Source organism: Myotis daubentonii, chromosome 1 (assembly GCF_963259705.1).
Source record: "Myotis daubentonii chromosome 1, mMyoDau2.1, whole genome shotgun sequence".
NCBI classification, from domain to species: domain Eukaryota; kingdom Metazoa; phylum Chordata; class Mammalia; order Chiroptera; family Vespertilionidae; genus Myotis; species Myotis daubentonii.
In genome coordinates this window covers 81,244,891-81,272,665 of record NC_081840.1, presented here as the reverse complement: position 1 = coordinate 81,272,665, position 27,775 = coordinate 81,244,891, and the positions used below count along the sequence as shown (strand labels likewise).

Here is a 27,775-nt window from a genome sequence, read left to right as displayed (position 1 = left end):
CAGACTCAAAGTAGTCAAAGGCTTGTAAATTTTTTTACAGACTACACATTGATATTACCTATGGAATTTCTGTATCACTTTATTATTTTCTTTTCTTGAGTTACACATAAAGAATAATATCCTGTAGGCTGCTTAAAAGTTTCATTATTAGAAAATACACACAGAAGAAAAACTAATTTGCTAAAACTTTCATATTCATATTTTTTACTGATAGTATTAGGTTTTCCTCTAATTTTAAGTGTGCTAAAATGATTTATCAGAAGACTAGCTGTATTTTTAAAATACTTATTTTAAATTAATTCACAAAGCTGTTCTTATATTTGTTTATTTAATAGTCCCAGTTTCAACCTGTCCTTTTAAAATTACATTTATTAGGTGACATTGGTTAATAAAATTATATGGGTTTCAATTGTACAATTCTATGATACATCATTTTTATATTGCATGTATGCCCACCACCCAAAGTCAAATAATCTTCCATCACCATATGTTTGACCCCTTACTACCTTCCTTAATCCCCCCATTCCCTCTGGTAACTGACAAAAATCTCATTGACACAGACACAGTATGTTGATTAACCTCTCTTTCATAGGTCTTATTCAGAAATAAGACTTTTTGTAAAACATTCAGACAAATTTACTTTTAGTGTCAAATTTGTGTTGTGCTTATTTATGTCTGTGTTGTTTCAGCTTGATAGTATACCTTCTTTAAAACATGCAGATGTCTATAATCTTGACTTAACAGTAGGAAAATATAGTTTTACTCTACATAAAGTTATTTTACTATTGCAAAAATAAATGACATTTATTTTATTTTCAGAATAATTTGATTACAGATATTTATAAAGTAATAGTTTCTTTAAGCCTACCATCGAGTAAATATTTTCATGGCCCGTCAGAGATATCCTATATTAGTACTTTCTTCTTCATCTATTAAATAGAGTAAAACTCTTAAAATCATATATTTTAAAATTATTAATAAATATGGTGCTGATCAATATATTAAAACTTATTTTATTTTAATGTAATCTAGCAGAATTTGGTCAAATAATTTAATTTACAAGGACGTTTATTTGCTCTCTTAGCAGTGTGTAGTTACTGGCATTCAAAGATGACAAACATAAATGTCATGCTTTTATATGCAGCAGTATTTCAGGAAAGCCTTAATTTCTGGTCGGGATTTGATATCTTACTATTAAAACAATTAAGTTTAAATAGGAAATTTCTGCTGTACTCCTTGGCCAATGTAGAGAATTGGTTTACTTGATTTTTTTTTCCCTCTGGGAAAGCTCTTTGTAAAATTATTCTATGGAATCAGGTGTACCTTAGAAGGAATAGTCAGAATTGGATAGGAGAGCATTAAGCTGAGCTCCCATCCCTGTGTGTTTCTGAAAGGATGGATAAAAAAATTACATAATCTTTTGTAATATAATATATGGTGGATATATTTATTCATTAGTAGATTTCAGTAGGAAATAATATGTGGTAATGATCCTTAGTAAATAGAAAATAGTCTAATAATGGTTCTTGCTTTACCTGGTGTCATAGATAATTCACCTGTTTAATACTTCTCTCTGTATGAATTTTCTTTCTTTTGTCATTTACAAAGATTTCAATATAATCTACCTAGATAAATAATATCTTACTGTGATGTGGCTCAACCAAAGCCATACTTTTAATTCATTAAATTAATAATTCTTTATTAATGTTCTGCTAAATCCTGGACTGGGGATACAGCTATGGACAAAACAGTCAAAGTTTCTGCCCCCGTGGGCCCTTTATTATCGTAGGGGGAGCAGGCCTAAGTAAGAGCAAGCTTGGCAGGTCCCAGGAACTAAAAAAAAGACTCAGTTCCCTGGAGTGCAGGAAAAGAGATGGGGAGTAAGATGAGATGAGGACGGACAGTTAACCAGAGGCCAACTCATGATGGGTTTTGAAAGCCAGAGTAAAGGATTTGGATTTATTTATTTATACTTTTTCAGTCTTTTTAAGAAATCTTTATTACTGGAAGTATTATATACAACCCCTCTTTTTTCCCCATTGACCCCTTCTAGCCTGCACCTGCCCCATGCCCCAGGCCTTCACCACACTATTGTCTGTGTCCATCCATGAGTTATACATATTTGCATACAAGTTCTTTGGTTAATCTCTTCCCACTCACCCACCCCTGCCTTTCCTCTGAGATTCAACAGTCTATTCCATCCATTTCATAGGTGAGACTAATGTTCTAAAGGAACATTAGAAAAGAAGTTGAATATGGAGCATATGTTGAAACTGAGGTAACAGAGGGTACAGTGAAGAGGTTTAGGAAAGTGTACACAGGGCACAGAGAAGGATAGGGAATTGGGCCAGATTCAGGGACATAGACTATGAGCCTATAATGATGGCTGAAGAGATACAGACTTCTGGTAACTTAGCCACATAGGAATATGAGGAATGATTGTCTCATAGGAAGATGGGCAGTTATAGTTATAGTCCAGCTTACTATTTTAAAGCTATGATACCACTGACATTTCTTTTCTACTTCTTAAAATGATGAGGTGGTCTTTGAGGGGAGGAGCAAGGGTAGTGAGAAACTGAGGTGTTGTGGTAGCCACTGGTAAGGGGAACAGCTGACTCAAATGAACTAAATAAATGATACATACTCAAGGACTTAATCACAGTGTCAGGTTAATGAATAAGGGCAGGAGGCCAGAAACCAGGGAAAGGACAGAAAATCAAAGACCCAGAAGTGCTTTCCAAAAGAAAGGAGGCCAGAGAATGACAGAGAGGCATCCATCCTCACATGGATCAGAGGCCAGAGGGTGACCAGGAGTCCAAGGTTCTGTCTTCAAGTGGATCAGAAGTCAAGAGGACTATCCAGAAAGTCAGGAGGTTTAAGCCCATGTAAAGTTACGCATTCCTATGATAGTGCATGAATGTATCTGACAGGGAGTCACTCTTGTTACATCCAGGTAACATCTAGCTGGGATAAGAATTGACAGGTAGGTTTTATTCATCATTATGATTCAGCATAATTGACAAAGATAGGAGAGAGGCTTATGTGAAACAAGAATTGGAATTCTAGAAAATTATTATAGAAAACCAGTTTAGCCATTTTCTGAGACATATGTTTTAAAACTAAGGATATAGTAGCTAATTCGGTTAAATTTAATTTGTAATATAACAGGTTGAGCTATTGTCAGACTTCTGTTAGATGTATCTATTTTCTTACCTCACCGTTAGCCCCTGTAACTAATATATTCTGATGTTTTCGGAATATAATTCTTTAATATTCCATGTTGGAAAAACAAAATGATAAGATACTCCATTGTCTGTTTACATGAGAGAATACTATAATACTTTTTAAGCAAGGGAGTTGAAGAACTTTGAGGAACTGCTCAGCCTCACTTTCAGCCCAGAAGTCATATTTTTCTCTGAATATATTATGGTGTGCTGATGTTATTTATTTAAAAATATGTTGCTACTTGTTCTCAGCATCATAGTTATAGAAAAACTGTAATGCAGATGGAGAATATAGATTAGCAGGATGTATTAGTATTAAGTTTGTATTTTCTTTCTTGATAAAAAATTGCCATGTTTTCCATTGTGAAAAAGGACTTTTATGGAACCCACAGCTCATATCACACTTAGTAGTAAAACACTGAAAACTTTTCTGCTATGATCAAGATCAAGACAAGGACGCCTGCTTTCACCACTGCCATTCAGTCATTATTTGTAGTTCTAATCAGAATAATTGAACATGGTAAATTCTTAAAAGATATCCAAATTGAAAGAAAGAAGTAAAAATATTTTGCGGATGACATGATCCCATGTATATAAAACCCCAAAGACTTTATAAGAAAACTACTACAGCTAATAAATAAATTCAGCAAAGTTTAAGGTATAAGACCAATATACAAAAAAATCATTGTGCTTCTATATATCAGCAATTGAACAGCCCCAAAAGGGATTTTATTTACAACAGCATCTGAAAAAATAAATGCTCTAGGAATAAATTTAACCAAGGAGATGAAAGACTAAGAAGACCTAAATAAATGAAAAATCATCCAAAGTTCATGAGTAGGAAGGCTTAATATTGTCAATATATCAATACTAACCAAAGCAATCTACAGATTTAATTAGATCCCCATTAAAATTTTAACAGACTTTTTTTTTCTTTTTCCAGAAATGGAAAACCTAGTTCTCAAATTCATATGGAATTGTCAAGGGGCCCCAAAGAGTCAAAACAATCTTGAAAAAGAACAGAGTTGGGGGGCTCACTTCCTGATTTCAAAAATTATGACAATGCTATAGTAATCAAAAGAGTGAGGTACTGATCTATAAGGATAGATGTATAAATAAATGCTTTACAAATAGAGAATTGTCTTCACTATATTGGCTCAGGACTAAAGCATGTTATAATGGCCCTTTGCAAATTTCTACAGTTTAGAAGTAGACACATAATTGTGTTGAGATATAATCACCTGGAGAACAAAAGCAATTATTATTTTATATTATGAGCTATCAACTCCTATTATTTCCTTTTTTTAAAAGTCTCTAATTGAAATAGTATATTTTTCCCTTAGCAATAATGGTAGATAGGGTAGGAGGAAGCATTGTCAAATGTGCATAACTGTGCAATGATATAAAGGCTGCCGTTACAAACTGAACTTACTTTTTGCGGCCATTTCCTAAGTGCTTTAGTTGATATGAAAACTTATTCTAAAAATTTGCTAGTAGCCTAAAATTAACTAATGCACACAATTATTAACAATCTCCTTTGGTGGTCTGTTCTCTGCAAAGAAGGTTCAATTTATTTCACGTTAACTTTGGAATGAGTCTGTTAAGTGAGGTTTATTATATGACTCAGTGCATTTTTTAAAAATTCTCAAACTTGGTGAGAATTATTTTGTTATCATTAAGCTGAAACATATGTGCCTTTCTGAAATGGATATAATTTGGTAGCTGACCTAATATTACATTTTCAGAAAGTATGTGCTGTAGTGGAAAGAACGTGGTATTTGACAAAACTTTCTTTCTTCATTTGTTAGTTATGTGTCCTGACCAACTGCTTTTACTTCCTTACCTATAAGTTGGAGATAATATTGATCTGCCATGGTTATTATAACCATTAAATTACATATTATAGGTTAAACAATATACTAATTACATTGACATATTAAATATGTCATATTTAGTATGTCATATTTTCACAAATCATAAAATTGTATATTTAAGAAAGTATAATCATTGTTTAAAGCACTCATCTTAGAATAATGTTATGAGATATTATAAAATTGCTTAAACTTTTAAGCTTTTCCCTGTGAGTATAAAGACATGGTAAGAAACCAAATCAAAGGAAAAGATGTATGGTTGTGAGCTTCAGAAGATACCTTTGAATTGGCTTTATTTTTAAAAAATTTATTTTATTGATTTTTACAGAGAGGAAGGGAGAGGGATAGAGAGTTAGAAACATTGATCAGCTGCCTCCTATATACTCCCTACTGGGGATGTGCCCGCAACCAAGGTACTTGCCCTTGACTGGAATCGAACCTGGGACCCTTGAGTCCGCAGACCAACGTTCTATCCACAGAGCCAAACTGGTTAGGGCTAATTGGCTTTATTTTTTGAAATGGGTAACGTATATATTTTTCCCCGAAAGAATGTAATATTGTATTCCTATACCTAGCAAACCATTAAATATCCATAAGTGAGGCTTTTGCTAATGTATTTACCCTTAATTGAGAGTTTTTTTCTGATGAAAAGACAGCAATAAATATAACCTAAGAAGTGCATGTAAATCATCTTATTTATAAAAGCATTAATAAGAATGGATGTTTCTCATGTATAGGTTATTACAGGTGATACATTTTAAAGAAATGATAACATCTGTTGAAAGGTAATATATTAAAATAAAGATACATTTTTTTGTATTAGGATCTTTCAAAATTTTTAGTGTTAATTTATCATTGTTATTATTGTGATTCTCACCTTTTAAAATAACATACATTTTGTTCTGTGTAACCATAAATTTGTAATACATGTTATTAATAATGACTGATACTGTGCTTTTTTTCTTTTTTTAATATTTTTATTGATTTTTAGAGAGAAGAATGGAGAGGGAGAGAGAGAGAAACATCGATGTGAGAGTAAAACATTGATCTGCTGCCTCCTGTAGGAACCCTACCTGGGATGAAACCCACAACCAGGGCATGTGCCCTGATGGGGAATTAAACTAGCAACCTTTTGGTACATGGGACAATGCCTAAAGAACTGAGCCACAACTGGCCAGGGTGGTCCTCTCTACTTTTAATGATTAAGTCAATTAACTAACACTTATGCTTTTGTTAAACCACAAAGACATGCAAGTAATTAAATTACCATGATTATAGATTGAGAATAGCGAAATACTAATGCAAGTTGCTTTATTCATTTAAAAATGATACTCTCTATTTTATTTTTTAAATAAAAATGCCTACATATAGTTTAAAGTTTAAGAGAACATTAAAGGAATATTTTACCTATTGACACTGACCTCAAATTCAGAAGAAGAAAGCCAAAATAGGTTTTGCAAAGGTCGAGCTTTTACTATGGTTGTCACTAGGAACCTGTTTATACTGGTAGCGTATATGCTTTTAACAGCCTTGCTTAGCTGATTATCAAGCTGATTATCAATTGAGAATTAGAAGCAGCAAAGTAAAAAAGTAAAGAGAGGAGCTGCTAGAATCAGATATACCAACAAACAGCAGGGATAAGTAGCAGTAAGGGAAAGAATATGGAAATTGATAGAGCACATACTAATCACAGAGTATCATTGGTATTAGAATAAATATATATACCCAAAGAAATCTTGAGGTTACCACTTATTACTGCTCAGAAATATATAGTTGAGCTCAAGTATTTTAAAAATGTTAAATGTATTTGAAAATATGTAACAAGCCCTAACCGGTTTGGCTTAGTGGATAGAGCGTCGGCCTGCGGACTGAGGGGTCCCGGCTTCGATTCCGGTCAAGGGCATGTACCTTGGTTGCGGGCACATTCCCAGTGGCGAGTGTGCAAGAGGCAGCTGATCGATGTTTCTCTCTCTATCCCTCTCCCTTCCTCTCTGTAAGGAATCAATAAAATATATATATTTAAAAAAAGAAAATATGTAATAAAATGGGAGCTATTTCTTAAAATGATAGAAACGAACTTACTTTGAAAGAAAGAAACCCTATTCATTCAGAATATTAACTACCCTGAATTAGCAATTTCTCAGTGCTGAAATAAGCTATAGGCATGAGTTTACAGGAGCAAATAAGCAGGGCTATTGAGGACATGAAATTGTGGGTATCTCTCATTCATAGAGTCACCAGGAGTCTGAGCTGACTTAGTGGCACATAATACATACACGCAAGTAGCTGTTATCTTACTATAAAATTTTACCATATGTCATGTTTTGTTTTAAATCTCATTTTTTCCCTATTGCATTATTAAATGGCACTCTCAGTTCTTTTTGAGGCCAAAGATATTGTCTGTATATTGTCATAGAATTATTAATACTCTACTATATTTTTGTATTAATTTTTCATTCTGAAATGCTTCACTGTCACTCATCTAACCAAAGTTCTTACTTGGTTGACACTAATATTACCTAAAGATTTATATATTTTCATTCTAAACTCAGTGTCTATCAAAAGACACGAAGTTGTGCCCTGACCGATTTGGCTCAGTGGATAGAGCGTCGGCCTGCGGACTCAAGGGTCCTAGGTTCGATTCCGGTCAAGGGCATGTACCCAGTGGGGGATGTGCAGGAGACAGCTGATTGATGTTTCTCTCTCATCGATGTTTCTAACTCTCTATTCCTCTCCCTTCCTCTCTGTAAAAAATCAATAAAATATATATTTTTTTAAAAAGACACTAAGTTGTATTCTCAGTAGTATATATTGATGTATTTTCTCACATCTAAAAAAGTTCACTAATTTTCATGATAGCTGATAATTGGAAAAAAAATGGATCAATTCATTAGTGTATGCCCATTATTCTATACTAGATTCATTGAAATAGGTCTCAGTATCTAAAAAGTTTTAGAATATATTTGAGATTACAGCAAAAACATTCTTTTTTTTCTAACTTTATTTTTTTTAGGTAGATTACATTTTTAGAGTTGATCTAGTTATTTTTCTACTCTGAGAAGAAAACAAAACTCTTGAATTATTCATTATTTCTCCTGTTATCTTTCTTTCCATTGAGTACTCTTTTTATGGGCATGATAATTTATACATTATTATAGTCTTTGAAATCATTAACCAAATTATATCTCATTTTTACATATAAGGTGGGGCAAAAGTAGTTTTACAGTTGTGAGTACATGAAACACAGTTTATTCATGTATTATTATCTACTAGAGGTCCAATGCATGAATTCATGCACGAGTGGGGTCCCTTGGCCTGGCTAGTGATCTAGGCCTATTAGGGGCCCGGACAGCCGGAGGGAGGGACCCCGGGAGGTTGGCTGGCTGGGGGGGTGGGTGGGTGGGGAGGCCGCAGGAGGTTGGCCAGCTGGGGGGAGGGACTGCGAGAGGTTTGCCGACTGGCCCCCACAATTGGGGCTAATCAGGGGAGCGGCCGCCGGAGGTTGGCTGTGGGAGTGCACTGACCACCAGGGGGCAGCTCCTATGTTGAACGTCTGCCCCCTAGTGTTCAGTGTGCCTCATAGTGACTGGTTGACCAGTTATTCTGGTCGTTCAGTCGTAAAGGTTGCTTAGGCTTTTATATATATAGACTAGTTATTGTGTTACTTTCCATATGAATAACTGAGCCTATTTTTGCTCCACCCTGTATTTTGACTGATCTTAGAAATTCAAAGAAGCTTGCAGATTTTATGGATATTTTATAGATAAAAGGTCTGAAAATGAATAGTGTTTTTAATATACAGAGGAGATATTTAGACTTGGAGTTATTCTTTTATTCAAAAATTACTTCTTGAGTATCCACAGTGTGCTATGAGGATACAGTAGTGAACATAACACATAACATTCTTTTGTTTTTGTCTGTGCTCGTCCTGTTCTTGTACCCAGGTTTTCTCCATAGCACTAATTTCATTTTGTATTCTTTCTATATATCTTATTTTTTTATGTATAGGGTCTGTCTATATGAATTAGAATATTAATTCTATGAAGGCAGGAAGATTTGTCTGATTATTGTTGTATCTTCAGCTTGTCATATAGTACTTAGCATTTAGTAGGGACTCAATAGATTTTTGTCAAATATATGAATGAATTGAATAAAATGAAGACCAGGAGAGTGTAGTATCTTGAAAATCAAGTGAAATATTTTTAGAACAGAGTGGTCATCTGTATCAGATGTTGCTGAAGAGTCAGACAACATAAAAACATGAAAATTAGATTCACCCAGTAGAACTGTGATGAATGGTTTCACTGATGTGGTAGGGCAAAAGCCATATTGGAGTAGATTAAAAAAAAAAGGAGTGGGTTGTGAGGTAGTAGAAAAAAAACATGATATTATGAGAGATAAGGACATTGATCTGTAGTTGGTGGGAGAAGTATGAGGTCACGGAGGGCTTTAAAATGTTTTTCTTTTATTATGAAAATTTTAAAAATACATAAGAGAATAAATAGTACAATGAACCCTTTACATACTCCTTATATAGCAACAGTATCAAGATTTGGGCTTATCTATTTCATTTTCTGATTTTGTTGTTGTTACAGAAATATTTTGAAGCAAATCCCCATCATTTAACCTGTATATACTTCAATTTGCATCTTTAGAAAACAAAAAAAGCCCTAGCCGGTTTGGCTCAGTGGATATAGCATTCGCCTGCAGACTGAAGGGTCCCAGGTTCGATTTTAGTCAAGGGTACATGCCCTGGTTGTGGGCTCAATCCCCACCCAGTGTGGGGCATGCAGGAAGCAGCCGATCAATGATTCTCATCAATGATTCTCTCTCATCAATGAATCTCTCTCATCAATGATATTTCTATCTCTCTCCCTCTCCCTTCCTCTCTGAAATCAATAAACATATATTTAAAAAAAGAAAATGAAAAGAAAAATGGTGCTTATTAAAATTAACAGTAATTCTTTGATACTGTCTAATATGTAGTTCTAATCAGGTTGCCACAATTATGTTTGCTTCCTCATGGTGACATTAAATTTACTGTTTTCAGTATTATTTTTAAACTGTAATATAGTATAAAAATTTGGTTAGATTTAAGTTCAGCTACTTGGGGACACAGTTTTTAATAGGTGTCCTGTGCTTCATATTATATCACATCAAGAGGCCTATGTTTGGTTTTCATACTCTAGTTATGCTAATATTGATCAGTGAAGTCAGATGGTGACTGCCTAATTTTTCTATTGAGAATTTCCCGTTAACCTTTCATGTTATCATTTTTATGATCTTTGTCTAAATCAGTTATTTTATTTGGTTGGCCAAAGGGTAATGATCTAATTCTGTCTTAAGGAGAAGGAGTCTTTAAACATTGAAGAAATTATAACATATTTTCCTGCTGATGAGAATGATCTAATAGAAAAGAAAAATTATGACGTAAGAAAGAGCTCTAATACCTAAAGAAACAGGGGGCTGGGTAGATCAGAATGAATGGGCTCCACTGCACAGAGGAGTAGGACCAGGAACGGTTTAAGAATCTTGTCCTAGGCTACAGTAGCACAAAGTGAATATATTTTATTAAATTTCAATCTAAATTTTGCTATGGAATTGGTTTGATAATTGTGCCTAATTTTAGAAATATCTATTTTCATTTGAAATGAATGATGATATTTCATATGACATCAAAACTTAAAGCCATTTCAAACTTCATTGCCTAGTCTACCTTAAAACTGCAATTTTAAATTAATGGCGTCTTATACACCTATATCTTTACATTATAAAAAATGTGGGCAATACTTTTATGTAACTGTTTTTCAGCTTTTGTTAGCTAGTCTATTGCAAAGAGAAGCAAATGCTACTGTTAAATAAAATGATAAATAACTGGCAGTTTAGTTTAGACACTAATGGATCCTAAAAGCCTTTAAAATGACAAAAAAACAGCAACTTTTATGATTTATAGGCTCATTTTTGTTACACAGTTTGGTCATATACCTGACAGTCTTCCCTCTTTGTGACTTTTTCCTAAAAATTATAGTTTTGTGTTATCTGAGTGAAAAGGCCGTTAGAGTTCAGGTGAAGAATATGACAGCATCTCTTCTGAGGATTGTAGCAATTCCCATCGGAGATGTACAATCTCCTTTTTTTCCACTTTTTTGACATAGTTCTAACAGTAGTGATATAATTTAATACTCAGAGAATATGTACTGCAACTTTGAACCTATAAACTCTTCAAATTGTCTCATATGTGCTATGTGAACTTTAAGCAATCATATGTCTTTATGACTGTGATTTCCATGTATTACCTGTTAGCTATACAATTAGAAGCGTATTGTGGTTACTGTTGTCTAATATGTTGTGCATTCTGTTAAATTAGAATTTTAAAGCAATGTGGATTGTATAATCTCTTTAGTTATGTAGTGCCATTTTTTATTTTTTTAAAATCCCTATTGAGGTTGCAGTGATTTCCTTTCCTATTTTGGCACACCCAGCACTCTAGTTGTCTCCAAAAGCAGGAATGTAATCTGAGCTGTAGGTTGTTTTGTTTGCCAGCTTAGATGAAACACATTGCATGAGCTCCATTGATCAGTTCTCATCCTTTCTAGACATTTATTGAACAATTAATACAACCTTGTAAAGACTCCCTAGAGTATTTCTCTAAACTAGATCATTTTACCCAAGAGCCACAGAGATACATCAAGATAGAAAAGGATGAAAAAAGCTTTCAAACTCACATTATGGAAAGATTGTCTCGGTCCTTACCAATGAAAGATATACTTGCTCTCCATTGAAATATTTTGTTCCACTTGGGAAGCTTAGCTTTTCATAGATATGAATCATCATTGTTTAAAGCATGAAAATTTAATTGAGGTGTATTCATATCATAATACTTTTATTTCTGCCCCAAATTTTGTGATCTATTTTTTTTTCTAAAAGTAAAGCTGATAATTTTTTAATATTCTTTTAAAACTTAAAAACTAGTAGAAAATGGTTTATGTGGCTATTGGTCCTTAAAACAGTATAAACTTCCTATGATTTCATCAATATTTGTGATTTCACAACTTTGTCATTCACAGTGTACTTTAAAAATACTTTATAGAGTGGCTTAGAATTTTGAAATTAGCACCAAAAGGAAATGTAGTAGGTAGGTATTGGAAGTTTTTATATTAGTTAAAAAACAAATATTTTATTTGTCTTAAAATATCGTTCTTTTATTTTTGATAACTATTTAATAAAGAAATATTTATTTCTGACAAGTTAAAGATTACAGTTTAAGACCAGTCTGATGCAGTAAAGCTAAGATTAGTCTAAAAAACTAATCATTGATTTTTTATTGCCTTAAGGTTTATCTGTAAAGTATAAAATGGATTATAGGACTTGTGTATTAGACCCAACCAATTTTGTTTTAGTAATATCTCACACCATACGTCTAAATTTATTTACTAGATGTAAAATAAATACTACTGTCTTTGTCAATTATTCATTAATTTCAGATTTCATAAACTTATTAAATTGTGTTTTAACTGATATTACATAATCAATAAAATCAGTGAAGTTTATTTATACAATGAATATTTATTGTACACCTAGTATTGTGGAAACTACAGCACCAAACAAAACAGGCTAATTCACTGTTGTCTAGGAGCTTGCGTACTAGTGGTAAAGTAAAAGGTAAATATATGAAATGTCAGGGGGTGGTGTTTCTATCTACGATTAAAAGGAGAGCAGGATAAGTGAATAGGGGCAATAGAAATTCTGAAATGTACCTTCTATTTAAGCTTTCCAAGATTCTCTCTACCCACTGATTTAAATGTTCTTTTTACTCTAGACCAGCTGTTTGTATCATCCATGTAGGTATTTCCATTCTTTTTTCATATCATACTGTCCTGTAATTTCTGGCTTAATGTTTGTTTTTTGCCCTTAGGGTATGCTTTTTGCAAGTTGTGTCCGTAAAACTTCTTTTGTGTGTCACCAGTTTGTAACGCAAACTCCTGTTATAAGTGCTCGTATTTGTTACGACAATAAATGAATGATACTCTCAGAACTGAGGATATCTGGCTCTGCTGAAATCCAAGGACCCTTTCTGAGATAATTAGGAAAGAATGAGTAAAAAATTGTAAAAAATAGAACATGGATTTATATATTCTGTTTGGTTCAATTGTAGCATTACTAATTAATTTAGAGTTCTACATTTTACATTATTTTATTGGCATTACTGTATTATCCTTTTTATAGCTTTTTTTGGAAAAAATACAAAATAAGAAAGTTTTCTGAATATTAATCTTTTATTCACAGGTACTACTGAACGAGTGTGTTTGATCCAGGGAACAGTTGAAGCACTGAATGCAGTTCATGGATTCATTGCAGAAAAAATTCGAGAAATGCCTCAGAATGTTGCCAAGACAGAACCAGTTAGCATCCTACAGCCCCAGACCACCGTTAACCCAGATCGCATCAAACAAGTGAGTGTTTAGTTGGGAAATCAAAGAGAACTACTCATAGCATAATGTGAATTCCTTATAAAAGAAGGCTTGTAGTCTTATTATATATATACATTTTTTCTAAACATACTTAAAATAACAGTTGTCATTTATTTATTTAAAAACGATGGTTCTCTTTCTTACCTTGATTAGTTGATCTATTGATTGAATTATTCATTTCAACACTGAGAAGCAATTATGTGATACATTTCTGTTGTGATTTACAGACATAAATTTGATAATTTATGGGAATTTAATCTATTTTAAATTATATTACTTTTAAATAAAGTATAAAAATTTAAATGAAACTATATCCTCAAAACTTAAATACCATTTTGGTATCAGTCTTCAGTATAGTTATTATATTATGCATATATTCCTGTTTTGTTAATTTGTCATGTTCAACATTTTTTATCAAAAAATATGTATAAGTATACCTTTGTGCCTAGCAAACAGTTACTTGTTACAACTCAGCTATTACATTCTGTATAACTTGTGTAATATATATATATAGAGAGAGAGAGTCATAAAGGGCCAATGTGAGTTTTTAATGTATGGGATTCTCTGTAACAAAATTTTTACTTGATAAAAGACAATGTAAGTTTTTAAGAGTGTGTAATGGCTGACATGATATAGGAGAAAAATAACATTTTTAATACTAAATAAGGTGGATTCTTCCCCGTAAACTCTTTTAAATTCAAAATTATTGGATACTTTATAATTATTGCTTCTGCATTTGCCCTTTTATATTAACTACTTAATTTTTATCATACTATTAATAGAATATACCCTCAAAAGGAATGTATTTTTTATTACTTTACAAGATATTTGATTTACAGAATATTTATGTTCACTGTAATAAATTTGAAATGTAGCTCAAAATCTTATTAATTTCATGTTTCTGAATTGAAAAACAGTGTTATGAACCTATTAAATTTTTATCAATATATAAGTAAATATAAGGCTGACTAATCACATTCAAATGTAGAAAATATCAGTTAGACATATTTTCAAATTATAGGAAAATATTTTGTTTTCTCTTAATTACTATGTTACAAAATACTTCCAGGTTTAAATTACGAATAGGTAGTTGTTATTCCATACAAAATGATTCATTTGTTTACTCTCTGTTAATGTCATAATGGTTAGATTTTGTTTGTATACCCTTCATACTTTTTCAAGGAAGTAACTTTTAATCTGTATATGGCAGAATTTAAATATTTTAAAGCTTCAAATATCGGATAATTATTTTATTCTTACAGCCATTTATAGTTTTAGAATTTTTATTTTATCTGTGCTAGGTAAATACAAAGAATATCTGTAATGTTTTGAAAGTGATACATTACTCTATCTAGGTTTTAAACTATGATGTTAGTTAAAGACCTCTGGATTAAATGCACCTGGGACTAAGAATTTTCAGAAGCACTAAAGCGTAGGGTCTGTTGACTTTCTACCTTAATCCAGCCTAGCCTTTCTTTTCTTTTGTAAATTATGTGAGAAGTTCAAACATTTATGGGTGTGATGAACATCTTGATTTTTTTAAAAAAGTAAAACATACAATGCAGTTGGAGTAGAACGACATCACTGGCAGTATATTCAAGACAATATGAATGGATTTTTATTATTTCAATATTAATAACTAGCTAGAACAATCAAATAATTGTCTCAGAATCATTATTAAAATTCCAATTTTCTCTATGGCCATATGACTTTTATTGGCTACCATATATTCAGTGCCTGTATAGATTTATGAAAACCAAAATTTAAAAATGTTTGGTTTATTTTTATTTGCCTTTTTCTCATAATATTATTTAAATTCAAGATAAGTATTAAAAGTAGAGATTGGTTTACTTTTGTGTATTTGCATTCACTGTAAGCCTTATAGATATTCATGGAATTAATATTATTGTCAATATTTAATATTTTTATATAATTAATAATATATTTAATACAGTATCATTTAAAAAGATTTCTCAATAGAGCACACTAAATCTAGTAGGGCAATATATTTCACACTTAAACACTTTTTTTGTAAGTGTAAAAATAAAATAATATACTTGAAAAATCAGGAAGAGAGATCTCACATATTTTTAGATATCATTGATGACAGTTTTTTTATGCTCTAAGTTTAGGATTCTCTTAACTCTCTAGGTATCCTATTTTACCAATATCAGGCTTTCTATTGGATCATTCTCTAAATAGAATTCCAAGTATATAAATTTAAATGACCATGATTTTATTTCTGAAGACATTATGCTGATTATCCAGTATAGAATAATTATGTCTAATAAAAATTATTTTCCACTAGAATAAATAAAAACATATTTCATATGATAGATATATTTGACTTTAATACATAGAATCATAATAAAATTTCCTTTAAAATGGCAGTTTTTCCTTAACCAGTGATACACGGTTTACGTTTACTTTGGGCTTCAGTCCTCAAATTAATTTTAAAAATAATGTCTTTGAAGGATCGTTTTAGAATTTTCTTCTAGTTAAGATTGTGCAAAGAGTAAAATTAAAGTTTTTAAAATGCTGGAACTAGGAAATGTAACTTTTGGATAGATATGTATTTAATATTGAATATGAAATTATATATTTTTAAAAATGTTTGTTATTATGTGTCCATTGTTTTTGCTTGCTAAAAATAGTTTATATGTAACATATATAAAATAATTTATATATAATAGGAAGTCAGAGTTAATTTTAAACAATTAAAACTTGCCTTAAATGTTATAATTTTACACCATATGATACGGGCTTTTAATAAAATGGTATATTTTGAATTATGCAATCTAGATACAGTTGGTAACCAAAAAAATTTCATCGATTATCATATTCTGTCTAAATAAAACCTACCCTTATTAACTGAATCAATTTTCAAACCAGAATAGTTGTTTTAGGGAAGTAGTGCATAATGTTCTTATCACTCTTTTGTAGAGTGGAATGATTAAATCTAGCATGACAGCCTTACATCCAACTTCAGATATTAGATATTGTGAAATATTCAATTCTTAATTCTCAAATGTTTTTGTTTTCTACTTAAAACATATTTGTTTGCTAATACAGAGACAATTATAATATTTATTGAATAATCAAAATATTATATCCTCTGTTTTTTAATCTAAATACCAGGAAACTGTCATGAGGTACATAATACCATTCTGCTTATTCTACAAGACAGTATACTAAGAAACAGATATGCAACAAGAGTTAATAAGCCAAAATTAAACATTAATTAGCATGAAACATATCATTTCTTATTTTTAGGACACCTAATTACCCGAGACATTTGAAATTTTCAAATAATTTAGACTTTGCTTGCCTAAAAGCTCTGAACTCATTTCGGAGCACTTCCTAGCCCAGATTATTTTGTATATACTTTTCCAATTTCTACCTTTTTTTGTTTTGAGCTTTATATTTTTTATTTTCCCCTCATATGAATATTGAAACTTTTCTTCTTGTTGTAAGTGCCTCAAATCCCCCTCTAAATATATTTGTTTATATGTAATGAGTCAATATAATGAATCCTCCAATAGAATGTTAGAAACCATAATAAGTATTATAGTTAGCATTTGTTAATTTCCTTTATCTATTATAGATTTCCAGCAATTTCTTTCCCTTTTGGCTCAAATATATTTTTAAGGAAAGGTACATTAAGTAAGAAGTGGTTACAGGCATATAAACAATTCTCTTATATTTAAAAAAAATTCAAATTAAGATGTCAATAGTCTCATTTAGCCTAAATAATTTTACTTTCATCATGAAAAATTGATAAAAATTGCACATAACTTGTTTTTGAGAGATAAAAATGCTTAAAGTAATTTATAAAAATATAAAACTTTATTTATATACCAAAACTACAATATAAACACTGTACTATAAAATTTTAGAGGAGTGTGAAAGGAATATGGGCTAGTGACATTTGATATTGTAAAACAAATGAAGACTTGAATTGAACCTTGAAGATTGTATAGGAATTGCCTAATTATAGAAAAAAGAAAAAAAATTATTTTAGGCATGTGAAACAGTATGGATTTAAGGAGAAAGGTACCATAATTATTGAATAGTATGGAAATTATCTTGACAGAGGTGGAACATCAGTGTTGGAGTTTAGAGAAAATAATGTTAGGTAGGTAAGATGGGACCAGATAATGGAGAGCCTTGGATGTCAGGCTGAGGCACATTCTATAGGCTACGGACTCTTGCTAATATTTCCTAACCAGCCATTTTAATTTCTCTGGAAGGTTATGAAAAAAAGGAAGTACCTCAGCATTTTGTTCACTTCTGTGCTAAAAATCCAGACAGAATCTTGGGGTGCTTGTAGATACAGTTTATGGGAGAAAAAGAGAATTATGACAATTGAGTGTTCTACAACGTAGATCTATAGTTTTGAAGGTCTGTAAGAAAATATTTTCTAAAACTTTTTTTATGTAACATTCACAAATCCAAGGGATGTCAGGCAAAAAAAAAAAAAAAAGAAAGAAAGGTTTTGTGGTCAAGAATGAAGGGTCAGTAATAATAGAAATAGTTCTATATGTATGGTGCTTATTCTGTTTCTGAGTCCACCATTGTGCTGCACACTTTACATGTATTATCACATGTCGCCCATCCTCACACAGATCCTATGAGAGAGGTACAGAGTCCATGCTTTACTTAAGGAAACTGATGCTTAGAGGAATTGAGTGACTTATCCAAGGACATATAACTGGTTATCTTAACACTGGGCTTCATGGCCTCCAAGTTTGAGTAATGCTGGTGAAACAAAATCCAATAGATTTCTCTCTCATTGGGACTATTCAAAGTCTTGAATAAACTCTAAGAAGAGAACCTCATTTAAAATATAATGTATCAGGGTGAAGTTAAGAGACTAAGCAATATTTTAAGAACAAAATGAACATGATCTCACTTTTGGTTGTGAAAGTTGAGACAAATAGATGAGGTTAAAAGATATGTCTAAGTCAATTTTGTAAGGCTTCAAGACTGATTTGTTCTCATTCCAAAATGGTGCAGAAAGAATAAAAAATGGCTATATGTAGTTTTGAACCTAGCAGAATGGTGAAACCTGAAAGCAAACAAGTGAATGTTAAGCACCTATTGGAGATATATATATATTTATATATTTGTCTCAGGAAAGTTGAATTGTAAATAGTATGTTTTTCTTGAAGTAGTTTTTGATAGAAGAATAGGTGAGAATCTAAAACTCAAAATATAGACCCTTGACTGCAATAGAGGAGCTAATTTCACTTGCATCTTCACAGTAGGAGAGAAAAAAAGAAGCAAACAAATGAACTACAGAAGCAGGTATCAGAAAAAGTAAGTGAGAAGCATTATGGTAAATGCACAGGATCTGGAGCAGGACTGTCAGGATTCAAGTCCTGGCTTTTTAAAATTACCAGCTGGGTATTTGGGGGCAAGTTGTTTTGCTTCTCTGTACCTCCGTTTCTTTACTTAATTACATGGGGATATTAATATTTATTTCAAAGGATACTGTGAGTATAAACTGAGTAAAACTGTACCTTATTCCTAGTAGCTACTCTTTATAAATCATAATGACAAAAAGGAAATCAGTAATTTTTTTTTCTGTCAGAAAATAAGGAGAGGAAGTATGAGGAAATATACTAAAAAGGATCAAATACCCAGAGGAAAAAAATATTAGAATAAGTAACTTTTTAAATGGGAGATTATTGGAGATTTTAAAAGTTAGTTTCAGTCACATGGTGAGAGCAAAGTCGTTATTTCCTAAAGCTAAAGAGGCTGGTTAGGTAAAAAGAAAGGTGTTATGAAGTGTGGAAACTGCTGATTTGGAATTTTGCATCTACAAAGGAGAGAAATCCAAGTTAGATCAGAGAGACTCACATACCCCAGCTACTTAAGGGGGATTGGCTTGTGTCAAAGAATAAAAAGGAGTTTGAAAAGGCAGAGAAATTTGAGATGGGATTACAGAGGAGACAAGGTGACACTGGAGTGGTGGAAAGGCACAACTTTAGCATGTTAAGACCTAGGCTGTGAAGAGCCTGAGTTGGAGTTCACAGTTTTGTCTACAGTGAAAAGAATGCAAAGATGGGGGGAAAGTGATTTGGAAAACTGAAAAAGGTGTAATGAAGTCAATTGTGGTAGATAAGGAAGCTCATTCTGGTTTCTTTTAAGTAATGAAGAATACCAGTTGAAAGGTAGATGAAATACATGGGTTTGAATGGTTCAGGAGAAGGACAAAGTATAGAATAGCAATTATGAGGAAAGTATGCTATGAAATAAGAATATATTGTGAAATATCTTTGAAATTAGATATCATAAGTTTATATTAAGGCTAAGTAGTTCCAGATAGGCCAGGCATTGGAAGAAGGGGAGGATACTTGTCAGAGGGAAAACCAAAGGTGATAATTACATATTTAAATATTATACCCATTATATTATAGAGCAGTATGCAGATTTATTTTACAGAATTTGAAAACAGGTTTGGGAAGGTGATTACTTAAGTAATGTTACTCAGCTAGTGATAAATTCCAAATTACAATTGAAATTTGTTGTCCATTGTTGTGCTCACTGTACCTCTGAATATCAGAAGTTCCTGACAATCTATTACTGTAGATTTGCCTGAAGGTAACCTTTATTTATTATAGAGTTTATTTATAATAATATTTTCTGGTCCAGCAAAACTGTCAGTTAACAAGAATACATTTTATAATTTAAAATTACTTTTCAGTTCTATTTCCCAAAACTAGTTATATCTATATGTAACTAAATGCCTATGGTTAAATCTTGAATTTTTAAAAACTATACTCTGAAAAATCCACTATTTTAAAATTATTAAATACTTCAAGTTTTTCTGCAATAAGTAATTCAACCTTTAATGTTTGAAGCAGAATCCGTAAGCATCCATTCAATTCATGTAAACAGAAATATTCTTTCCACTTGAAAGGTAAAATTTTGATAAAAATGACTGTCCTTCATAATCAATATTTGATAAATGTAAAAAAATAAATTTTAGAGGAGTGTGTCCTTTGTAAATATTATTTATAACAGATATGTTAATATACTGTTACTATATGGATATTTAGTTGCATCTTCAAGATATATATCAAAAATCCTACTAGATGATTTTTTAACTTGAAACCACTAAAATTGAAGTCTGTGTGGTAGGTAGGAGTAAAGAAGTAAACATTTTGTTTATAAAATATTAGGGCAACAAACATATTGTGCATCTATATTACATACTGAAATATTTCTTTTGGATTTTTCTGTTCTATTTTTTGGAGTGATTGAGAAAAACTATCAAAGCTGTTTCATTAAGTAATAGAACCTTATAAATTAAGGCATTTCTTTAATATGTTTATAACTTCCTCTTTATGAGAACAGTTGCAACTAGTATTTAAAAGATGAACTTAAATGTAGGCTTTCTGGGATCTATTGTTATAAGTTAATTTGTAAAGGGAGGATACTGTCTTTTAGTTTATCTATGAATAATAGATAGCTGGAAACTAATCACATGTTCATCTCATTACATGTTCATTATCTTAGAAATATTTAGAGACAACTTACTGTAATTTCTGACAGTCTTATCCCTTGAAGCCCAATCTTACATAATTTTTACCTGTTTACTTAAAATATTGAACTCTAACTTATATTTAATATCCAAATCTTTAATGAGTTTTTGAACATGTTTGATATCCCAAAAGTTTAAAATTATTGTTTTTATATCTGTGGGGAAAAAACAGCATTAGAATTTGGGACAATATTGATGAATCTGAGTTGTGTCAATTATTAATATATGCCCAATATTTCATATATATGCCAAGTAGAGAGATAGATATTAAATAAATTGATAGGAGGTAATATTAATGTGATTAAAAATTCTGAGCCACTTGATATTACTACTTTTTCCACATAGTTCTTTTTAACATTTCAAGACCTTGTTGAGAATTCGTATCCCAGGCAAGGTAGATGTCATAGTGAGCCTGTGTACTTCAGGTCGATTTTACCCTGATAAGATAGAGGAGCCCAGCACACATACCTGTACTTCTGTAGGTTAACGAATTTAGATTCTGACCTATATTTGGAGAAACGGCCTCTAGATTTATTTTACATCTACTTAGTCAGCCTCCTTATAAGATTACTACAAAATAGATTTTTGAATGTGCTAACTACTCACAGGAATTCTCTGCAATAAAAGTTATAACCAGAGATGAGAAAATAAAATCTTTACGGTTTAGTTCATAGTAGCATGAAGTCAGTATCATATGTCCTATCATAGTATTGCAAGGGAAAGAAGATAGTAGGGCACATTTTAATGGTGGAAATTTAAAGTCTCTCTTGAGAAATGACAGGAATTTATTACAAAGAACAAAAGCAGAAAAGGGATTTAAAGATTTGTCCTTCTTTTATGAGGTGGTTCTTTTGAATGTAGCTCCTGTCCCCTTTTTAAATATGATTTAACAAAAACCTTGGTGTGACTCAACATTAAGTCTAATTTTTCACAAAGTATCTGAAGTTTCAACTGAGGAAGAACTAGGAATCCCTTGAGAAGTGGACTGTTTAAATAAAGCATGACCTAATATTACAAGCAATCTTACATTGTTTTGGGAGAACAGTGAGTTAAGCAGGAGCCTGTGAATTTCTTATCCTTTCTTTTACTCTTAACTGCTTTATTCTACCCAAATTAGAACTTTTGAATTTAAATGCATGAACATGACCATAGTAAGTAATTTCATCTACTTTTCCTGACACTGCTGAACCTTTAAAGTTATGCTTTTGCTCATATCTGAGTAATTTTGATGAATATATATTAATATAAAACATAATGTTCATTAGAATTGTGTCTATACTGTAAAATTACCCCACATCATCTATTCAGAAATATTTTCTACTGAGGTTGCTACTTAAGAAAAAGAAAAAAAAACCTTAACATTTTACACTTTAAGGTTACTCTTTTACATGAGTCTTTAAAATATTTTAATGAATTAATCAACAGATATATTATGCTCTCATAAAACATTTCATATGTAGTATGTCTATTTGCTTGGAAGTGAAGTAAAAAATAAATATGATTCCTAACATTTTTCTGCTTATTTTCAAGACAGGCTGGTGATACTTTAATATATTATTCCCTTCATCCATATTAAATTTTTAGTGTTTAGCATAAATTGTAAAATAATATTATGGCAGTTTGTTAAAATGCTATTAGTTACTTGTTTATTAATATGAAGTTAATGTTTACATTTTCAGACGGGCTCTAAATTTATTAAAAGTTAATATTTTAGAAGATAATGTGATATTAAGAACTCAGAACTGCAAATTTAGTTGCTTTTAAGTATGGATCCCTAAATTCATGTGGAATCAACTTGTTGGTGATGTTCAACATATTAAGTAGGTGGATACTTTTATGCGAAAGTAAACTTCATTTCACCACTTCTTCCAATCCCCGACTGTATTCATTGATAGGAAAATGACTCTTTCAGTTTTACTCATTGAATTTCTTGAATTTTTGTTTCACATCTCTTTTCCCCCAAGAAAACAAAGGGAAAGAAAAGAGACTACTATTCATGAATATGGTCAGGATACCTTTAATACTCATGTGAATTTTTATCAGTCACCATCATGATTTCGAGTCATGAATTTATTTTTACATGCTTATTATGCATGCATATTTACATGCATTGATTATTTAATTGATCTTAAATTTCATTAAATTTGAATTAATAGAAGAAAAATTTGTTCATAGGATTTTGTTCTCGTTATATTACATTTTATTTTATTTTGTTTTATTTGAATAATCAGTTTAAGGCTTATAAAGGTTGATTTGCTCCTAAACTGCTTTGTTCCCAGACATTGCCATCTTCCCCAACTACCACCAAGTCCTCTCCATCTGATCCCATGACCACCTCCAGAGCTAATCAGGTACAGTATCATCCTGTCATCTACACCATACCTTTCACGGGTGATTGCCTGCACACTGGAGAAAAAGATAATGGTGGGTTAAGGATGTATTCGTTCATTCACCACGATCAGATTCCAAATAACATGGGAAAGATTATTTCTGAAAATTTGTATGCATTTTTAACTTTAGATGACAAAAATATATTCAGGTGGTAGACTACTATAATTTTGGATTTTCCCCTTTAAATTACGATGACTTTATGGAGCTCTGAGGGTTATTTATTGAGTTGGTGTTTCTGATCTCCCTTATTGTTTCTTCCTAGGATTCTTGGTATATAACTTAAGAATATCATATATGTATAAAATAAATGTTTAAATATGACTTATTGAGCAAAGGTATATCTTTAAAAGTGAATGCATTTTCATTTGCTTTTTATTTCAGACATTATTTACTATGTAAATAATTTTAAACTTTGGATGAAAAGCATTTGTAGCAATCTAAAAGTAACTGAAAATTGGTATTTCTGATCATTTTAATGTTATTTAATGACTCAGGAAATGGTATTTTCTTAGATTTAATACTAGCATTTTCTTTGGTGGAGTTGCAAACTGCAAAGTACAAATATATCTTATTAGTTTGATATAATGATTGTTTGGTTCTGAATATTTGTAGGTCATTATTCAAATGTGGTTAATTTGGGCAAATTTAAGGAAATCATCTAAAATATTTTATGTAATTCATTCATACTGTACTTTAACTTTACAATTGTTGAAAAATATATTTATTAAAATGATTAAACACATTTTCATTTTGTCTGAGTTGAGCTTCATTTAGGTGAGAAATGTTTTTTTCTTTAATACTTCCACTTTCTTACTAATACAAGACCTTATGGGATTACTTAAATATTAAATAAAAGCTTATGTTTTAAATATATTTTTCACAGTTGACTAATAAATCATTAACTTTGAACTATATTTGCTAAAATATTAAGTGTGGCTTTTGCATATCATCTAATATAAGGCTATCATAATTATTTTGCTCACTATTGATTCCAATACTTTTGCAATCTTAGGAAAAAAATTAAAATAATAACTGGATACAAAACTAATAACACATTAGGAGTTGATTTTTATTTTATGCAATAACATTCCCTCAGACTAAAATACTTTATAATGCTCACATTTTAGCCCCAATAAATTGGTTTAAAAAGTATACATCTGTAGTGATGAAACACAGCACTTCTCTTTGAAGGAAGTAATACTGTTTATTAAGTGAGAACCAAGCTTATATTAGTGATGCATGAAATTAAGAAGTGTGTGTGTGTGTATGCTTTATATTCCTTATCAATTATATGAGCTATAATTATATGATATAGAAAACTATTGGGAAAATAACTGACTCTATGTTTTTGATGCTTCTTTTACACTTCATCCTTATTTCTTTCTAAGCAAAAACAAAACAAATCCATACCACTACAATTAGAAAAACTAATGCTTTTTCTGAACATAAAAAGTAAAAAATTCTGTATCTAGGAAGAAAAAATTTTCTATGAAGTTAGATTTGAATATTCTTTTATTTATTTTACATGAACATGTGAATTTATATAAAATGATTTCTTTAAAAGTCTATATGTTGACATTTACTAATATACTTTACTATCTAGATATGTTACTACATCCACTTCTTCCAGAATCTAATATTTTTTTAATTTGAAATAATAAGTCATTTGTGGTTTTATACTCTGTCCACTATGCTCAGTTATATTTATTAAATATATTTTATTTTTACTTGTTTTTCTTCTGTTCTTGTGCAAATAAGCATAGTAGCTCCTGGAAAACATGAGGCAAAATATAAAAGAACAAAACAAAATCCTTAACGTCATTGAAGAAATTACAGTTATTATCCATCTTGATGTTATTACTAGTTTTATTTCCTACAGTATTTCCCAATAGATTCTATTTATATTGTAAGATAGGAGGTAATGTGGGTTTTGTTGTTTATAGGTCACAATTGTTTCTTGTGTATAATCCTAATTAAGCTAGTATCACTTTATTATATAGACTTAGATCTGTAAGGGTAACAGGAATAGGATATCCTATCTAATAGGATATGCTAATTGACCCTCACACTGTCGCAAAGATGGTGGTGCCCACAGCCAATAAGGAAGGAATATGCTAATTGACTGACCCACCCTCAAAGATGGTGGCACCCACAACCACAAGATGGCAGTGCCCAGTCCCCTTGCCGTGCACCTGCCTCCGGAGTCCCCCAGGCCCCTCAGCCCCCCAGCCGTCCAGGGCTGGCCCAAGGTGCAGGCAAGTCTCAGATTGTGGCTGCCCAGCTGCCCAGGGCCACCCAAGGCTCAGGTAAACAGGGCGTGCCAAGGCTTGCGCTGCTGGCAGTGGCAGCACCAGAGGTGTGATGGGGCGTCACCTTCCCCTGATCTCCGGGTCGCCTCCTGCCCATGAGGCCTCATAGACTGTGAGAGAGGACAGGCCAGGCTGAGGGACCCCCCTCCAGTGTATGAATTTTCATGGATCGGGCCTCTAGTATGATAATATTAACCCCTGCTTCCATAATTAAAATACTTTTAAACCTGTAAGACAATAGCTTTTATTACTGGTTTAGATTTGCTTTATTCTTACCCAGCCATTTCGCAGACATGTCTCCAGTTTTATAACTGGAAGAAATGGTACAAACGCAGAGCATTCCATTTTAAATTAAAAATTATTGTTTAGTTTGTTCTAGCTAATATGATACCCTATGCCAAGCATGTCAAACGCGTGGGCAGCAGGCCCCATGCCTCATTTATGGTATGCAGCCTTCCACCCACGAGGTTGACATGCTTGCCCTATGTAGTTGAAAGTAGCTATAAACATTTGTCATGTGAATTTTTATAAATCAATATAAAATACATCCACAATGTTAGGGTTATTTTCATTTTTGTTAATTATTTCAATAACTAAATGAGTTATGATTGAGTTCTATTTCCAGAATAGTTTGTCTGTTACAAGAAATTAGGGAAACCCACACCTGAAACCTATATGTTCATGTTGACCAATGTCACCCCAATCAATTGAATAAATAAAAATTTTAAAAGTAAATATAAAAAAGAAATTAGAGAGTATTAATTTTTAAAACCCCAAAATAAAAAGCACAAAAAAATATTATTGAAGAGTTAGTTTTATCTGCAGTTTCAATATTTAAAAATATTTTCTATTCTTTTAAAAATAACTAAGTTTCAATACATAGTGAATTTTCTATTCTCAAGTTTACATAGCTCAGACTAACAGACTGTAGCTATAATGTTGTGGCTCTATAATAATGTGACTCTGCAGATTGAAGAACTATCATATCAGAAGCCATATAGAATGGAGGCTAAAAGTCAAGACTAGCCAGATTTCCTATGATCATAGCCTTGTTCTGTCACTTACTTGCTGAGTAAATTGAGTTCTGTTTCCCTTTTTGAAATTCAAATTATAATAGTACCTCAAAGAATAGATATACAAAATAAATTCATTAACTATTCTTAGAACAGCACAGTTTCTAGAATGTAATACCACATTAGGTTAGGTTATATTTATTTTATTTTTTTTGAAATATCTTTCAAGTAATCATGAAAAAGAAAAATTATCCTTTAAGATGCTAAGTGATGTGGCACATAGCATGTTAAAACTGATATTTTTATTTATCTTTAAAGAAAACTTCTAAGATAGTATTGCTGCTTTTTCAACCCTAAAATATTTCTGTAATCAAAGTCTCTATGCTTTTTAAGATAGCTTAAACTACAGTTATTTTCTTCTCTATTGAGAGTAGTTAGTTTTTGTCCAGTTAATAATGCAAATGTTATTATATCCCTTTGAAAAAGAAAAATTAGCAAGATGCAAGTGTGACATATTTTACAGATGGATTTTTTAAATATGAGACAAATGTAGAGAAATAAGTAGAATTACATTATCTGAGCAATGTGTTTAAACTTAATTTAAAAAGTCAGTTGGTTTAATCTGTTCTTAGTTGATACTAACTTTTCAGTCACTTTAAGATTCAACAAAATGTTTTTGTTAATCAGTGGTGCTAAAAACTAAATTTCATCCTTAATTTTTAGTTCCTGCTTGTTAGCTTTCCAGGGATTCTTCTCAAATTTTAGGAAAATATTAAAAAGAGAGTGATTTTAGAAATATGTGCTTTATGTACATTTATTTTTTTGTGTACTGATAAATTTGAAATTATATATCTAAATATATAAAAACAAATGTAGAATAGGTAATTCATATATAATATCCCTGCGATGGTAACAGAAAATCAAATAAAATGTCTGGTCTCACTTTA

The 27,775-nt window shown here is 31.4% G+C and overlaps 1 protein-coding gene across 9 annotated transcripts in view; it reads left to right on the top strand.

The window, feature by feature from the left end:
* Positions 1-27,775, top strand: part of NOVA1 (NOVA alternative splicing regulator 1) — a 149,973-nt gene that overhangs the window by 102,443 nt on the left and 19,755 nt on the right. For all 9 annotated transcript variants that reach the window (XM_059709551.1, XM_059709562.1, XM_059709622.1 and 6 more), the window contains 2 exons: positions 13,382-13,548; positions 23,395-23,466. In XM_059709551.1, the coding sequence (XP_059565534.1) occupies positions 13,382-13,548; positions 23,395-23,466 (239 nt within the window). The remainder of the gene's footprint in view (positions 1-13,381; positions 13,549-23,394; positions 23,467-27,775) is intronic.